This window comes from Xenopus laevis, chromosome 7L (genome assembly GCF_017654675.1).
Source record: "Xenopus laevis strain J_2021 chromosome 7L, Xenopus_laevis_v10.1, whole genome shotgun sequence".
In the NCBI taxonomy this organism is placed as follows: Eukaryota; Metazoa; Chordata; class Amphibia; order Anura; family Pipidae; genus Xenopus; species Xenopus laevis.
This window is the reverse complement of record NC_054383.1, coordinates 48518439-48536665: the sequence shown is the minus strand read 5'-3', so window position 1 is coordinate 48536665 and position 18227 is coordinate 48518439. Positions and strand designations below refer to the sequence as shown.

The following is an 18227-nucleotide window of genomic DNA, read 5'->3' as shown; positions in this document are numbered from 1 at the left end:
AAAAAGAGTTACATTTCTGGTGTCAGTATCTCTTTAAGGTATGGAAATCAAAATTATGGAAAGACCCCTTATTCTGAGAACCCAAGTCAGTCCTGAATGTTGTGAAGAAAAAGGCATTTGACTTAATGGAATGCAGGAACTGCTATGTAGAGAGCCATAGCAAATTATTTCAGATCTTCATTTGGGGATGTTGGTAGCATAATCATATATGGAAAAATGTTAGATACACTTTGCTTCAGCGTGAGGTGCGCCCATATATTTTGATCTTTTCTCAGCTGCAGTCGGAAGTAGATATTACAGGTATGGGACCTGTCCAGAATGCTCGGGACCTGTCCAGAATGCTCGGGACCTGTCCAGAATGCTCGGGACCTGGGGTTTTCAGGATAACTGATCTTTCTATAATTTAGATCTTCATACCTTAAGTCTACTAGAAAATCATTAAATAAACCCAACAGGCTGGTTTTGCTTCCAATAAGGATTAATTATATCTTAGTTTGGATCAAGAACAAGGTACTGTTTTATTATTACAGTGAAAAAGGAAAGCCTTTTTTAAAAATTTGTATTATTAGGAGATGGCTTTTCCATAATTCAGAGCTTTCTGGATATCTAGTTTCCGGAACATATTACAGAAAGAAAAAAAATAGTAGGATTACTGTATAACATTACACATTACCTACACAGATGACTCGTGTTTCCCGAGTTGTTTACCACCTGAACTGAGAGTGCATATCTGGTGCTAATAATCACACTGTTATTCACAGGCTGAGTGCTGGAGCCAGAAGGTAAAGTCAGGAGCGGCTGAGGGAGACACTACACAAATGAAGAAAGAAATACTTGTTTGACATATACAGCTTTGATGAGTGAATAACACTTGTATCTATTCTGTCCAAATGGAAAAGAAAAATGGAAATGGAAAGTAGAACAACAGTGGAGCACACATTTTCACGCTTCTAAACAGAAAGCAACCATATGAGCAACACCTTTTCAATACAGGATGGCACATCTCTATTAGTCTTAGATAGTGGCAGCTCCAATAGTATGCCTGTCTGGTAACTTGAACAGAAAGTTATCCAAAATGCTTGGACCTGGAGGTTTTCTGGATAAGGGTTCTCTTTTATAATTTGGATCTCCATTCCTCAAGTCTACTAAGAAAATGTTTAAACATTACTCCAATAAGGATTAATTATATCTTAGAATAAAGTGCAATATACTGTTTTAATATTAGTAATTAGTATGCCTGTCTGGTAACTTGAATAGAAAGTTATCCAAAATGCTTGGACCTGGGGGTTTTCTGGATAAGGGTTCTTTCTATAATTTGGATCTCCATTCCTCAAGTCTACTAAGAAATTTTTTTAACAATACTCCAATAAGGATTAATTATATCTTAGAATGAAGTGCAATGTACTGTTTTAATATTAAAGAGACAAATGAAATAATAAAAAAAAATTAGAATTATTGGATTAAAATGGAGTCTATAAGAGAATGCCTTCCCATAATTTGGAGCTTTCTGGTTAATAGGTTTCAGGATAATGGATCTCATACCTATAATGTTTTCTTAACAGAATATGTTATGGTCACATACTAAAGAGCATAAGATGTCAGCCATGTTTTTGAATTAAACAAGCTTAGAGTGCAGTACAGTGCTTAGCATGTCTTAAGACTGTCCCTAATACTGTATAGTTATTTTGTGGTATACTACTAAGGGAAAGGGGTGAATTGCCAGGCAAACCAGAACTGATCTGACTGATACATATACAGTATGATAAACCAGAGAATGGGAAGTTCTGCTTGGGAGGGGACTTTCCTACAATATATTTATCATACAGACAAGACTGTAATTAGTAAAAACAGTGTATGTAAATACATAGGTGGCATTTAGTTATGCAGCAGTTTATGTAGCAGGTATCATTAGAAAAGAGGGAGATGGGAGACTGAAACAAAAGTAAATAATCACAGCAGAGGACTCCAACACCAGAAATGGAAAAGAATTAAAAAACAAAAAGGTGGGAAATAGGTTGGTCCTTTTGTAAGAGAACAGAGCGGCTCAGACAATATAGAAAAGGACATCATTTCAGATTATGGTAATAAAACAACTTGTACAAAGCACTTAATAGTATATCTTACTTGATAGCAGTAATCACTGACATACAGCAGGTTAATAGGATGACTGAGATAGCTGGACACTGTTAATAAAGCTTCATCAAATTCCAACATATCTACTAAAATAAATAAGAAATTAGCGTTAATGCACATTGATTGTCAGATTTGTTATTCATATATATTGTATTACTAGTAATATTGTCTCATATCATGAATGGTGAATAGAAGTTTTATGTTTTTATCATAATAAATTCTTCTCTTGCACTTCTTTTCTTGGTCTTGCTTTCTTTCAAGTACTCTCTTCTTCCTCCTTTTTGTTCCTCTCCTTTCTATTTTGGCCTATGTTTCTTTTGCTTTATGTTTTACATTCCCACTTTTCTTGGTTTTATGCTTACCACTTTTCTCTCCATAAATCTAAAACTTTGTATGAGACAGTAGACACAGTGTCAATCTAAGATTTAAAGTGTTCCCTACAGAAAAACCCACCCATGTACTATTTATTCCTATGGGATTTTTAGAAGAGTATTTATCAATCATTGAAAGTTAGAATTTTCCATTTCATAAGTATGCTTCTAAAAATCCCATAGAAAGTGGGTGAGTTTTTCTGTGGTGAGCTCTAATATAATACTTTGATAAATCTGACCCCAAGGGGTACATTTATCAAAGAGTGAAGTAAGTCCTGTAGAGTGAAATTCTGCCACTCTCCATTCATTTCTGTGGGATTTTTAAAAGATTATTTATCAATGGGTGAAAGTGAAAGTTCATCCTTTGATAAATACGCCTTTCAAAATCCTATAGAAATGAATGGAGAGTGGCAGAATTTCACTCTAGAGGACTGTGGCGACCTCTAACTTCACTTTTTTGATAAATATACCCCCAAGTGTGACATTGTAGTATAGGTATGGGATCCATTATCTGGAAACCCCTTATCCAAAACGCTCTGAATTACAGAAAGCCCATCTCCCATAGACTTCATTTTATCCTAATAACCCAATTTTAAAAATTATTTCCTTTTTCTCTGTAATTATAAAACAGTACCTTGTACTAAGATACTAAGATATACAGTAATTAATCCTTATTGGAAGCAAACCCAGCCTATTGGGTTTATTTATTATTTACATGATTTTCTAGTAGGCTTAAGGTATGTAGATCCAAATTATGGAAAGATCAGTTATCCGGAAAAACCCAGGTGCCAAGCAGTCTGGATAAACAGATCCCATGCATGTACTATAATTTATACCTGTCCTCGACTGCAGCGTCTGTTGAATCTGTTAGCAGACAATACACTCATTATGTATTACAGAGCTTCATATCAGTCACTGATATATTTTATTCTCCCTGCCAGCAATCTTGAGACAGGTTGAGCACAAGCAAACTTGCAACTATTTAAAAATATTGAGCAACAGCAAATCAGTGGATGTTCACAGCTAAAATGGCACCAGAGCTAGCTGCCAGCTCCAATAGTTACAGTGAAAAATGAATGCACCTATATATAAAGCAATAGTGTGGGAGGTGCAGTTACCTTAAAGTACAGTAACACCTAACAACCAGTTTGCATGTTGCATTCACTAATCTGCTGAAAGTATCAGGCTAAAGTAAACAAATCAATTAAAACAATTTTCTAATAGGGAAGTAAACTTTGGGGGACATGTAATAAAACATATTGCACCAACCAAACTGGGTTCAATCATCTTGGGTTTCTAAAATCATCAGTAAGCATCCATGCAATTAAAATGACTGACACCACTAGATAATTATACTTCTTTTACTATGGGAAATTGTGTCCCAGAATCAGGATGTGATGCAGGCAAAGTTGGCAGCCACAAACCCTGTGCTAGACTGCAGCTACATATTTAGTATGCAGGCATGTGGTTGGGGAGGGAGGCCTCTGCATTCAAAGAAGCAGGTTTAGGTCTTCTTTAAACAGGACACTATGGGAAATGACATTTCTGTATTTCAGAAGGATCTGGATAAAGAACCCCTTATCGTTAGATACAAATTTCAGATTTTTTTAAACTTACTTTAAGAGAAAATAATCAGACAAATGTAGTTCAATTATTCATAGCTCCTAAATAAATACTGAAAAACATTGTTCCTGTATAAACACAACTAGCATAAACTGTAGGGATGTAGCGAACTGCCGATTTGGTGTTCGCGAACGCCGTTCGCGAACACCGGCAAAAAATGCGAACGTTCGCGGACAGTTCGCGAACTTCGAACACCCGCTAAAATCATTCAATCGGATTTTAATCATTCGTTCGAAGGATTTTCATTCGAATCGAACGATCGAAGCCATTCGATCGAATGCTTTTCATTCGATCGAATGCTTACAATCGTTCGAACGAATGGAAATCGTTCGATTTTTAGCGGTCGAAGGAATTCGAATGGTCGAATGGTCGAACGACTTGTATTCGAATCGAACGCGAACTCAAAATGCGAACGTTCCCAAACGTTCGCGAACATTCGGCGGACGCGAACGGTCGAAGTTCGCGCAAACTAGTTCGCAGCAGAACAGTTCGCTACATCCCTAATAAACTGTACTTTTTATGGGGAAGATTTACGTGCAGCATTGAATTAGTACAGTAATATTTTGCAACCAATCAAGTGGGTTACTATTGAAAGCAAATGGTATTTAATATTCTTGTTGAGGGACAATATTGTAGGTTCTGGCTACTGCAAAATTAAATCTATTTGTACAAAGTCATAAGTGTCTAGATAATATAAGTAATATACAGCAGGTTTTCTCAAAAAAAATATCTGATATAAAATATGTGAAATGTTTCAGCTGAACTACACTACACTAAGAATGTGTATATATACAATATTTTATAAATAGACTGCACTTCATTGAAAATCCATCACTTTCCAGTATGCAAACATGGTACATATTTTATGGCACTTGAAAAGTTCCAATTATTTTAAATATGTTTTTTACATTGCCCCAATGAAATACAATTTTGAATACAAAAGAAAGTCTGTTAGACTGACAATACAAGCATAAACTATTAATTCAGAGGTCAATTTGCTGCAGGATATTTTCCTCTCCATGAAGAAACTGCAGGTGCTGCCACCAGGTTTTGGAGCAAGAAGTCCATTTGGGGCTCAGCAGATTTACCTCACGCGTGTTTCAATGAGAAATGTATTTGTTTTGCTGTAAACACAGTATTCTTTGTGGGAAAGCAGATATGTGACCATCTGGCTGTTAATTACATAAATATCAAGCTCAGTCAGTTAGCTGTGTATTAAAGCAGAACAAAACCATAAAAATGAATATGGCTAAAAATGCCATATTGTATATACTGAATTTATTGCACCAGCGTAAAGTTTCAGCTTCTCAATAGCAGCAACTAGTTGCACTGGTTTCTATGCTACCATGTAGTAATTATCTGTACTAATCAGCCTAATACTGTGACATTTATATTCCATGTGTACTATATCTTGAGTCTGTCCCTAAGCTCAGTAAGTGACAGCAGCACAGAACATGTACACTGAATCAGCAGAAAAGAAAATGGGGAGCTACTGGGGCATCTTTGGAGGCACAGATCATCCCTGCTAAAGGGCTGTGGTTGCCTTGGGCTGGTACAGAAGCCCAAAACACAGTGTACAACATTTCTAGCCTACTTCTTTAGTTAAGCTTTAGTTCTCCTTTAGGTAGCACTATGTGAGTACTAAAGCATTCCTCTGCAGTAAAAGCCACTTTCTTTACCTGTGAGAGAGACAGAACGTTGAATAGAGACAAATAAAACAAACAGCAGGATTCCTGAGCGTCCATTCCCCATGACGAGTCTGTTTAATGAGCTTTGTACCTTCTCGAAAAAGTGCCTTAAAAAGGATTAAGAAAAAAAACAAAAAACTAATAGAATAAAATAACTGGTTAAAGTCCATAAAAAACTGCTACTATATCTGGCAACAAAGAAGGTGCAATAAAGTAAAGTAAACACATTATTGGCATCCTTATTTTGTACTTTGAGGCCAATGGTTGTGGAAGCAGCATGAAAGTCCACTTTGAGCGTTTAGCTATGGTCCACACGGATATATTTAGCCCAGAACTTCCTACTCGAAATGTAGCGATATGGAAATATAGAAGAAAGCTATATCACTACTGAAGTTTAAAAAGAATGATCAGTTATTCATCTATGTTGTGGTGCAACTTGTTAAATGTTTTTAAAGGGGTTGTTAGCCTTCTAATCCCTTTTTTCCCAGTTCATTTGTTTTTCAGATTGTTCGCCAGAAATAAAGCCTTTTTTTCAATTGTTTTATTTTTTACTATTTTTCCAAAATTGAAGTTTAATGTTCAATGTTCCTGTCTCTGGTGTTTCAGTATGGCAGCTCAGTAATCCAGGAACAAATTCAGTTCAACTGCTTTCAGATCATCAGAAATAAAGACTTTTTTCAATCACCTATTTGTGACCATTTTTGTAATATTGAAGTCTAAATTTAAATTGTTCACCTTCTTATGTCTTTCTAAAACTGCTCAGAGAATGGGCTCACTCAGCAATGCTGTAAACTGTTCTAAATTGATACATTAGCTGATACATTTTTTATCTTTGGCCCTGCTGAGCAGAATCCCTGAGTTTCATTAAAGGCAGCTGTTATAAATGATACAATATTCCACAAGGTACTGCTGGGAATTGTATCAACCAATGTAGCAAATTGAAACAGTTCAGGATCTACATCTGGATCGCTAAGCTGCCAGACTGAAACACCAGACAGGAACATTAAACTTTGATTTTGGAAAAACAGTTAAGAATAAAAGATCGGAAGCAAGTGAAAAAAGATTTGGAAAAAAAGTGTTTGGAAGGTGAACAACCCTTTTACATAAATGGGTCCACTAGCCATATAGTACAGTCATATGAAAAACTTTAGGAACCCCTCTCAGTCTGCATAATAATTTACTCCACTTTCAACAAAAAAAGATAACAGTGGTATGTCATTTCCCAGGAACATCTGAGTACTGGGGTGTTTTCTGAACAAAGATTTTTAGTGAAGCAGTATTCAGTTGTATGAGATTAAGTCAAATGTGAAAAACTGGCTGAGCAAAAATGTGGGTACCCTTGTAATTTTGTTAATTTGAATGCATGTAACTTCTCAATACTGATTACTGGCAACACTAAGGGCTCTTACAGACGAGAGTTTTTACCTGCGCTCCCCTGCGTCACATTTTTCTGCGTTAAGCTGCAGGGGAGTGCAGGAATAGACGCATTACATTTTTTCCAATGGGGCTGTACTCACACAGGCGCGTGTAGGCGCCGAACGCAGGTTGAGACGCAACATGCTGGAAAAACGGAACGCAGGGGAGTGCAGGTAAAAACTCTCATCTGTAAGAGCCCTAAATCGGTTGGATTAGCTCGTTAAGCCTTGAACTTCATAGGCAGGTGTGTCCAATCATGAGAAAATATTAAGGGCTCTTACACATGGGTGTTTTGTGCACTTCCAGTGTGTTGCACTTTCCTCCATTCAGCCGCAGGGGAGCGCAGGAGTAGACACACTGAATTATTGTCAATGGGGCTGTACTCAAACAGACGCGTGTATGCACCGAACGCAGGTAAAATGCAAAATGCTGCATCCCAACCTGTGTTTGGCGCTTACATGCGTCTGTGTGAGGTTGATGAGAAAGAAGCCCTTTCTGCACTCACGCAAACACAAACAGAGTCACTTATTGTATGCAAAAGCTCGTTTAGACAAGCCACAGTCATTTTGGAACAAAGTGCTTTGGACTGATGAGACAAAAATTTAGTTATTTGGTCATAAAAAGCACTTTCCAAGAAAAACACCTGCTACCTACTGTCAAATTTGGTGGAGGTTCCATCATTCTGTGGGGCTGGTTAAGGGACTGGGGCCCTTGTTAAAGTCGAGGGTCAGACAAATTCAACCCAATAACAACAAATTCTTCAGGATAATGTTCAAGCATCAGTAACAAAGTTGAAGTTACGCAGGGGTTGGATATTCCAACAAAACAATGACCCTAAACACACTTCAAAATCTATAAAGGCATTTATGCAGAGGGAGAAGTTCAATATTCTGGAATGGCCGTCACAGTCCCCCGACTTGAATATCAAGGAAAATCTATGGGATGATTTGAAGCAGGCTGTCCATGCTCGTCAGCCATCAAATTTAACTTAACTTGAGAGATTTTGTATGGACGAATGGTCAAAAATACCACCAACCAGAATCCAGACACTCATCAAAGGTTATAGGAGGCGTCAAGAGGCTGTTAAATTTGCAAAAACAGGATTTTTTGATACTCACCGTTAAATCCTTTTCTCTGTAGTCGATAGGGGGACACAGGGAACAGCTGGGGTTAAGCTCCACCCTCCGGAGGCAGGACACTTGAATAATTGATTAAAGGGGCGTGACCTAGGGTCTGGCTTAACCCGGTGCTACGCCAACCTAATCAGTTTGTACCAAAGAGACTGCTAGCATAAGAAAAAACAAAACTGAATGAGCAGAACGGTAACTCAGGGAGTATTCCCTTATGGACCAACTTGGTCAACATCTCGCCGCGGGGCGGGAAGCCCTGTGTCCCCCTATCGACTACAGAGAAAAGGATTTAACGGTGAGTATCAAAAAATCCTGTTTTCTCTGTCGTCTCAGGGGGACACAGGGAACAGCTGGGGACTTAACAAAGCAGCCCCGAGAACAGCAGGGTGGGAGCGGAAGAGATCGGTACACATTATTGTACCACAGAATGTAACACCTTACGGCCAAACGAGGCCTCAGAGGAAGAAAAGGTGTCAAGTCTGTAGAACTTTGTAAATGTGTGCACAGAGGACCAGGTGGCCGCTCTGCAGATCTGATCCAGGGAAGCCGAGTTGCGCCATGCCCAGGAAGCTCCCATAGCTCTGGTGGAATGAGCACGCACTCCTTCGGGAGGAGATCTTCCTTTAGAGACATAAGCTAGATGGATGAGTTCCTTCAGCCAGCGTGCAATGGAAGTCTTAGAGGCTGTCATGCCTCTGCGGGATCCTTCGGGAATCACAAACAAACGTTGGGAACGTCGAAAGGCCTTCGATTTCTCTATATACCAGCGGAGCGCTCTGACGACATCGAGACTATGAAGTCGTCTTTCTTTAGTGTTAGCCGGATCCGGGCAAAGGGAAGGTACAATAATTTCCTGGTTGATGTGGAACGGAGACACAACCTTGGGTAGGAAGGAAGGAACAGTGCGCAGAACTGCCTTATCCTTGTGGAAAACCAGGTAAGCTGGATCACAGGAGAGAGCACTGAGTTCGGATACTCGGCGTGCCGACGAAATCGCCACCAGGAACACTACCTTCCAGGTAAGCAGCTTGTCAGAGATAGTACCCATGGGTTCGAAGGGAGGATCCAGTAAGGCTGCAAGGACAAGGTTGAGATCCCAACCTGGAATCGGAGGGCGGAACGGTGGTGCCGCATGGGCAACACCTTGCAGGAAGGTATGAACGGTATCTTCGAGGGCCAGTCGAGAATGGAAGAGGGCTGATAGTGCCGACACTTGTACCTTCAGTGAGCTAAGCTTGAGACCCAGTTGAAAACCCTGTTGCAAAAAGGACAAGATTCTTGGTATGTCGTAATCCAGAAAAGGGAACCCGGCTTCTTGGCACCAACTCCAGTAGCTGCGCCATACCCTATGGTAGGCTTTGGACGAGGTAGGTTTGCGAGATTTCAACATTGTGGTAATGACCTCGTCAGATATGCCTCGTCTCCGCCAATTGTCCGCTTCAATAGCCATGCCGTCAAAGCGAAGAGGCCCGGATTGTGGTGTGCTATGGGCCCCTGGAGAAGGAGATCGTCCCTGGCTGGTAGTCGCACTGGTGGAGACACCGACATCTCTTGAAGATCGGAGAACCAAGTTCTTCTGGGCCAATATGGGGCTATGACAATGACCTTGATGTTCGATCGTCGTATCTTTTTGAGGACCCTGGGCAACATGGGCAGAGGAGGGAAGACGTAAGCTAGGTCGAAGTGCCAACTTTGAGTCATGGCATCCACTCCTGCTGCTAACGGATCCCGGGCGCGAGCGAAGAACGATTGTACTTTGCGGTTGTTTCTGGAGGCCATCAGGTCTATCTGGGGAAGGCCCCACTGACTGACTAGGAGGGAGAACACCTCTGGGTGAAGCTCCCATTCTCCTGGGTCTAGTTGGTTTCGGCTGAGGAAATCCGCTTTCGTGTTGTTCACCCCTGGAATGTGGATGGCTGACAGCCGTACTGAGTTTAGTTCTGCCCAGCTTAGAATCTGTTGGGCCTCCGCTAGAGCTGCCTTGCTGCGGGTTCCTCCTTGTCTGTTTATGTAGGCGACCGTGGTGGAATTGTCGCTCTGAACTCTCACTGATCTTGTCTGCAATTGCTGCGTCCAGTGCTGGAGAGACAGTCGGACTGCCCGAAGTTCTAGTATATTTATTGGGAGAAGTATTTCGGGAGCGGACCATAGGCCTTGCACGGATAGGTTGTCCCATGTCGCCCCCCAGCCTAGAAGACTGGCGTCGGTAGTTATCACTGTCCAATCCGGGATTGCCCAGGACTGGCCCGTTGACAGATTGTCCCGTTGCAGCCACCACAGGAGGGAGTCCCTTGTCGACTGTAGAAGAGGGATCTTCTGAGAGAGTTGACCTCCCTTCCAGCGGGACAGTATGTTGGCTTGGAGAGGTCTCAGATGAATTTGTGCGAATGGTACCGCCTCCATGGACGAGACCATCGATCCCAATACTTTCATGGCCAGATGAACTGTGGGAAACTGGAGAGAAGCTAGATGGCGAATTTGATCTCTCAACTTTCTCTGTTTGTCCAGTGGAAGAGTAACCCGCTGGGAAAGGGTGTTGAACTCCAACCCCAGAAATGTCATCTGATAGCTGGGAATGAGATTGGATTTGTCCCAGTTTATGGTCCAGCCGAAGTCTTGCAGTAGTAGGATCGCCCTCTGGAGATCCGATTTGCCTTGTTCCATTGTCCTGGACTTCAAGAGCAGGTCGTCCAGATAGGGGGTCACTGATATCCCTTGAAGGCGCAAAGAGGCTGCCGTCACCGCCATTAATTTGGTGAAGACCCTGGGGGCGGAGGAGAGGCCAAATGGCAGAGCCACAAACTGATAATGGCGATTCTTGAAGGCAAACCTCAGGAAGCGATGATGAGGTGGCCAGATAGGGACGTGGAGGTAGGCGTCCTTGATATCCAGAGACATCATCAGTTGTTCCGGTTCCATTCCTCGGATTACAGACCGTAACGTTTCCATCTTGAAGCGAACAGACCGTATGTGTTTGTTGAGGTACTTTAGATCGAGTACTGGTCTGAAGGAACCGTCTCTTTTGGGAACCAGGAAGAGATTGGAGTAAAACCCGGAGAATTTCTCCTGCGGAGGTACCGGGACAATTACTCCGTTGTGTTCCATCTTGGAAATACAGTCCAGAAAGGCTTGAGCCTTGCTTGGGGCGGATGGGAGCCTGGACATCAGAAATTTGTTGGAGGGGGGGGAAGAGAAGTCCAGATGATACCCCTCCGACACAATCTCGTTGACCCAATTGTCCGAAGAATGTCTTGTCCACACCTCCCGGAATTGAAGCAACCTGCCCCCAATTGGTTGCCGTGACCCCGGAGGGGGTGACCCGTCAAGCTGAAGTGGACTTGTCTGCTGGAGGCTTGTTATGGAACTTGTTCGGTTTCCACGCTGAACGTCCCTTATCGCCGGTCTTTGTTCGGAAGTTGGAACGGTGTGGGGAATTGCTACGCCTGGTGTAACGACCACTTTGGCCACGAAAATTTTTGCCTCGCCTGAAGGAGGAAGGTGTTTTGGATTTAGGCTGAGGGAGAAAAGAGCTTTTTCCTCCAGTGGCCTGAGAGATGATCTTCTCTAATTCCTCTCCAAAGAGTTTCTGACCCTTGAAAGGCAGTGAAGTAAGGGACTTCTTGGAACTGATATCTGCCGTCCAACTCTTAAGCCAAAGGGTTCTACGGGCTGCTACTGATAGAGCTGAAGTGCGAGCCGTAATCTGGGCAGCATCCAGAGTAGCATCACACATATATGCAGAGACTTCAGCAATCGCTTGTGCTGTGGAGAGAAGTTCAGTTCTGGGAACTCCCTCTTGAATGTCCTTGACGAGAGACTCAGCCCACGTCTGTATGGCCCTGGATACCCAGGTAGAAGCCAGGACAGGGCGTAGTGTAGATCCGGCAGATGAGTATAGGGATCTCAAGAAACCCTCCAGCCGTCTATCGGTAGGGTCCTTGAATGCCGCCGCATCAGTGACTGGAAGAGCTGTGGTTCTTGAAAGCCTAGAAACTGGAGCGTCAACCATAGGTGGCATGGACCACTTGTCCACCCAGTCCTTTGGAAAGGGATAGGATTTGGAGAATTTTCGGGAAGCCTGAAATTTTCGTTCGGGAGTATTCCATTCGTCATTAACTATGGCAATGAGTTGATCGTGAGCCGGAAAAACCGTAGAGGCTTTTTGTTGCCTCTTGAATAAGCTGGCCTCTTGAGATTGTTGATCAGGTGAAGGAGTAATTTTTAGTACTTCTAGAACACTCCTGATAATGTTGTCAACGTCATGTTGAGGTTCACGGTGTCTGGACGCTTCGTCCTCATCCTCTTCTCCAGAAGACACGTCAGAAAGAGGAAGTTCGCCTTCGGAGTGAGATGAATCTGCTCCTGCTGATGAGCAGTCCGAATGAGGAACAAAGGAAGACTCCCCTTTAGAGGGGTCTGCTCTTTTGCGTTTGCCGCTGGATTTCTGGCCTAACTTGGCTAGAGCCTTTCCCAAGTTGTCTGCAATGGCGGGTAAACTTTGAAGAGAGGCCAATGATTGTGAAAGCTGAATAGCCCAAGGAGGAGCCGTTGGAGCTGCGGAAGTGCTTGCGCCCCCATCTAAGGTGATGTCTTCTATATTAGAAATATCAGATGGAGGCCCTGAAGGAGAGGTTCCTGGAATGGAAACAGAACCCTGCCCCCTGGAACAGGATTTGCAGAGAGGCTCGCCCTGACCCCCTGAAGTTTTAGCATTGCATTTGGTGCACATGAAATAAGTGACCGTAGCTGGTGCTGCCACTGCTGCTGCTCTCCCCCCCGGCCTTGGGAATAGCCCCCCTGACTTACCTTCTGCCATTGCAATGTCTATGGTACCTGCTGAATAGGTTTGGCAAAGGTACTGGGAACCTGCAGAGAAGTGCCACAGCTGTTATTGTTAAGGCTGAATACTGCTCTATTAGTGGTAGAGAGTATATCCCAGGACTGAAGGACTTGTGCGTCTATGCCCCTGCTGTAACCCGCAGCGTGTGAGAGAATGCGCTGCTTTCGGCGCGAGTGAATCCAAAATGGCGCCGTGGAACGCATGTGTGCGTTCCAGCTACGGCGCGCAGCGAAAATGGCGTCCACGCGCAGGGAGAAGAAGCAGGGAGACTCGCGTCGCTGCTGAGAGCTACGAGTCCGTCCTTAGGGCAGCGTGCAGGCAGGGCCATGCCAGAAGTAAGCAAACAGGCTCAAAACAGTTAGGAGTCCTGCCAGTCTGCGCCTGTTGTGAGTCCCATAGAAGAACCACGGCAGGCATAAGTGCAAGGCAGAGGGGGGGGGGGGGGGGGGAGGTTGAGCAGGCAAGTGAGTGTGTTAAGATAATTCCGGTTATCTGGTTACTCACAGAAGTCATACCGGCCCAGAGACCCTGTATCCTTAGCAGGAGTGGGTATTAGTGGATGGTCGTTATAGCCCAAGGGCTAGGAAGAGACCCCGGTATGAATCCAACGAAGGAGGTCCCCTGTTGAAACAGGTAGCCCTGCTCTGGGGAGACCCCTTGTCTGATGAATTCTTCTGTAGATATATGTAGAAGTGCATGTCCTACCTCCAAGCAGGACACTTAAAAACTGGTTAGGTTGGCGTAGCACCGGGTTAAGCCAGACCCTAGGTCACGCCCCTTTAATCAATTATTCAAGTGTCCTGCCTCCGGAGGGTGGAGCTTAACCCCAGCTGTTCCCTGTGTCCCCCTGAGACGACAGAGAAAGGAGGCTCAACTAAGTATTGATGTAATATCTCTGCTGGGGCGCCCAAATTTATGCACCTGTCTAATTTTGTTATGATGCATATTGCATATTTTCTGTTAATCCAATAAACTTTGTCACTGCTGAAATAATACTGTTTCTATAAGGCATGTTATACAGTTAGGCCCATAAATATTTGGACAGAGACAACTTTTTTTCTATTTTTGGTTCTGTACATAACCACAATGAATTTTAAATGAAACAACTCAGATGCAGTTGAACTGCAGACTTTCAGCTTTAATTTAGTGGGTTGAACAAAAAGATTGCATAAAAATGCGAGGAACTAAAGCCTTTTTTAACACAATCACTTCATTTCAGGGGCTCAAAGGTAATTGGACAAAATTAAAAAACTGAAAATAAAATGTTCATTTCTAATACTTGGATGAAAACCCTTTGCTGGCAATGACAGTCTGAAGTCTTGAACTCATGGACATCACCAGATTCTGGGTTTCCTCCTTTTTAATGCTGTGGCAGCCCTTTACTGCAGCGGTTTTCAGTTGCTGTTTGTTTGTGGGCCTTTCTGTCCGAAGTTTAGTCTTCAACAAGTGAAATGCATGCTCAATTGGGTTCAGATCAGGTGACTGACTTGGCCATTCAAGTATATTCCACTTCTTTTCTGTAATAAACTCCTGGGTTGCTATGGCTGTATGTTTTGGGTCATTGTCCATCTGTATTACAAAACGCCTCCCAATCAATTTGACTGCATTTACTGTAGCTGGATTTAAACAGACAGTATGTCTCTGAACACCTCAGAATTCATTCGACTGCTTCTGTCCTGTGTCACATCATCGATAAACACTAGTGTCCCAGTGCCACTGGCAGCCATGCACACCCAAGCCATCACACTGCCTCCATCATGTTTTACAGATGATGTGTTATGCTTTGGAGCGGTTTTACGCCTTCTCCATACTTTTTTCTTGCCATCATTCTGGTAGAGGTTGGTTCACTTGTTTGGCTGTTGTGAAGGGGGTTTCTGTTTTTTCAGCTTAAAGATTGCTTTTTCACCAGCATGGAGAGCTCCTTTGACTGCATGTTGTCTGTTCACAGCAAAATCTTCCACATACAAGCACCGCCCTCAAATTAACTCCAGGGCTTTTATCTGCTCAATTGAAAATGACATAACGAAGGAATTGCCCACACCTGCCCATGAAATAGCCTTTGAGTCAATTGTCCAATTACTTTTGAGCCACTGAAATGAAGTGATTGTGTTAAAAAAAGGCTTTAGTTCTCCACATTTCTATGCAATCTTTTTTGTTCAACCCACTGAATTAAAACTGAAAGTCTGCAGTTCAACTGCATCGGAGTTGTTTAATTTAAAATTCATTGCGGTAATGAACAGAACCAAAATTAGCAAAAAGTTGTCTCTGTCCAAATATTTATGGGCCTAACTGTATATTAAAAGGAAGTTGCTATTTTGAAAGCTCAGCCAATGATAAACAAAACTCAAGTATTAAGTTCCCAAACTTTTTCATACGACTGTATATCTTAACCAGATACCAAATATAACAATATATTTCTGGTACACAGCCTTGTTTTTTGTCTCTTATACTGGATTTGCCCACACAAGTGCTGCATGCCAAAAAAAGTGCTAATAAAAACGCTCAGAAGCCATCAAGGCAAATAATATGGTGCTGGAAATGTCCAAATTTCTTCATTCTTCAAGGCTTGAAGGAAACTACTGACCCACTAACCTATGAATAAGGCAAAAGCAAATACTAAAATTATAATAAAGAGCTGTCACACACATAAGTCTATTTCATAAAGCAAATAATTAGTTATCTGTCATTCTGCTCAGTAACAAAAGAAAACCACAGGAAAGACGGCATATGAAAGATAATCAAAAGAATTTATTTAAGCGTTCTGTTCTGTACAAACTGTTCTTTAGCCCTTTAAAAACAAGGATCTTGGCTGTAATATGCACTTAATAATTCGCAGCTTTTAGATGTTGGTATTTTGCATGTATTCATTAAAAAAAAAAATAAAAAATTACATGGCAAGTTAACTGTTTTGGTACCCCTTCTCAAAATATTTTCCATAACCTACTAGCCAAAGGAAGTTTACAATAGTAAATGACTTCCCTGAAGATGATAGATGTCTTCTAACACTCCATTAGTAATACTCTTGAACATAACTTAACTATTTGTAATCAACAGCTTTAGCTTCACATATATCCATATATACTGTCTAATGATACTGCAGTGAGTCTTTAGGAAGTAATAAGAATCTGCTAACTTTATCTGCATGTATGTCAATGCAGCCCTATTATCACATCACTGCTATTAATGATGAGCTCATAGCTTTCATCTTGTTTCTTCTCTGCCCTTGAGACTTGACTTTTGTTTTTTCTTTTCTTTCTGTCCGATTGCTCGGAAAAGCTTTTTCCGGGCATCTTTTTGCCTTTTAATTTTTTCTTCCTCTTCTTTTTGCTTCTCCTGGAAAAAGTTTGTGCGCTGCTGCCGGTGATTTTGCTTAGCCTTAGCTTTCTTGTAGTTGTTAACTGTGCCCAGGGCATTCAAAAGAGCAGTAATCTATGGGACAAAAGAACATAAGCCCTACAGTTAGCTGACAAAATGTTAAATACCTAGGAATGCAAATAAAATCTTACAAAGGCCTCACTTTTTTATTCTAACCTTAAAAATGTATACATTTCTAGAGGAAGACTTGATATGTGGTTACCATGCCTTTATTTAGCTATTATCAAGTAACATTTTTCTGTCTTTACTTGGAATGAAATAGTGGCTTAATCAAAATCTTCAAGGAAGTAAAACACCAAGTTTGCCACACATACATGACAAAAATCCAAGCGCAACATATTATTCTCAATTTATATAGCACCAACATATTCTGTAGAGATTTAGAGAGATTACATATTCATTCCTTTTCCCCCTTACCATCTAAGGTCCATAACATTCACACACAATGGTAAACTTTTTCAAGAGCCAATAAATCTGCCTGTAACTATGTGAAGCATGAAAGAAACAGGAGTACCCAGAGAATACCGCAAGCACTAACATACATAATGCTAGCAGTGAACTGATAATCCTAGTATAACATTGCTCTATATACTGGTCCATTTGCCCTTTTGCAACCAGGAAATGTTTGCTTCCCCTTCCAAGAAAAGCATTTTTTTTCTCTTTTCACTAGATCAACTTTTTCATGTTAGCTACGATCTATGATGATGCATATGGAATGTGGAAAGAACGGACACCCACCTTTCTCTCATGTGGTTCTCTTATCACAGCAGGCCGCACCTGGTCTCTTGAAACGTTACCCTTCTTTTTCATAAATTTGGGCTTGCTCTTGAATGGGAGTGCTTTCTGCAGAGCTTTGGGGATGTGGAGGGGGTTAAAGTGTCTTACTTGTCTTATAACAGGCTGAAAAAGATAAGAAAATTTTGGTTTAATTTGCATAATTGCTGGCTTCCCCTCTGTGCTGGCAATTACATACAACACAGAAAAAAAGCACAACATAAACTATTAATAAACACTGCAGTATAATTTGCAACATGCTATTTAGGCCATTTAATTTTTAATGGTCTCAACACTACAGCGCCATCAGCTTAGATATCTGTAAACTGTTCAGTGCCTAAAACAGTAAAGCTGCCCAGTAACACAAAACAATCCACACAAATGTAAATAAACTGGGCCAATAAACATTCTGCCAGATATATACCTTATAAAGGGAATCCTTCCGTGGCTTCTGCCGGATACCAAGTTCATGCTTTAACTGTCCAAGTGTTTTCATACCAGTCCATGTCTCTTTCTGTCCTACTGGCTTCAGTAGTGACGTGACAGGGTTATAAAGTGTAGGTACAGAAACTGGATACCATGTACGCAGAAAAACAATGTCTATAGAGAGACAAAGACATTTTAGTATGATGCATAATTTATATAAACTAAAGTACATTTGGATAGCAATAATTAAGGCCCTTGCTGTGGATCTACTAGGGCCTGATATTAGGAATTAAAAAAAGTCAATCAAAAAAAGAAGCTTAGGACTGAAATGATTTCTACAAAGTAAATAGGCCTGGAAATTCTAATTAAACCCAACTAGCATTATATGTGTATACCAAATTGATGAACTATGTTCACAATAACAGAAGTTTCTATGTACCATCCCAGAAAC

At 41.6% G+C, this 18227-nt stretch overlaps 2 protein-coding genes across 2 annotated transcripts in view; both read right to left on the bottom strand.

Annotated features, from left to right (window-relative positions):
- Window positions 1-5900, bottom strand: part of LOC108695792 (heparan-alpha-glucosaminide N-acetyltransferase) — a 208757-nt gene extending 202857 nt beyond the window's left edge. The window contains exons 1-3 of the mRNA XM_041568935.1: window positions 5807-5900; window positions 2125-2219; window positions 674-810 (exon numbers count right to left, since the gene is read on the bottom strand). Coding sequence (XP_041424869.1) covers window positions 674-810; window positions 2125-2219; window positions 5807-5879 — 305 coding nt within the window. The 5' untranslated portion in view covers window positions 5880-5900. The remainder of the gene's footprint in view (window positions 1-673; window positions 811-2124; window positions 2220-5806) is intronic.
- A 10029-nt stretch (window positions 5901-15929) lies between these two features.
- The window catches only part of bms1.L (BMS1, ribosome biogenesis factor L homeolog), a 28369-nt gene continuing 26071 nt past the window's right edge, over window positions 15930-18227 (bottom strand). The window contains exons 21-23 of the mRNA XM_018225530.2: window positions 17775-17950; window positions 17315-17476; window positions 15930-16630 (exon numbers count right to left, since the gene is read on the bottom strand). Of these exons, the coding sequence (XP_018081019.1) occupies window positions 16403-16630; window positions 17315-17476; window positions 17775-17950 (566 nt within the window). The 3' untranslated portion in view covers window positions 15930-16402. The remainder of the gene's footprint in view (window positions 16631-17314; window positions 17477-17774; window positions 17951-18227) is intronic.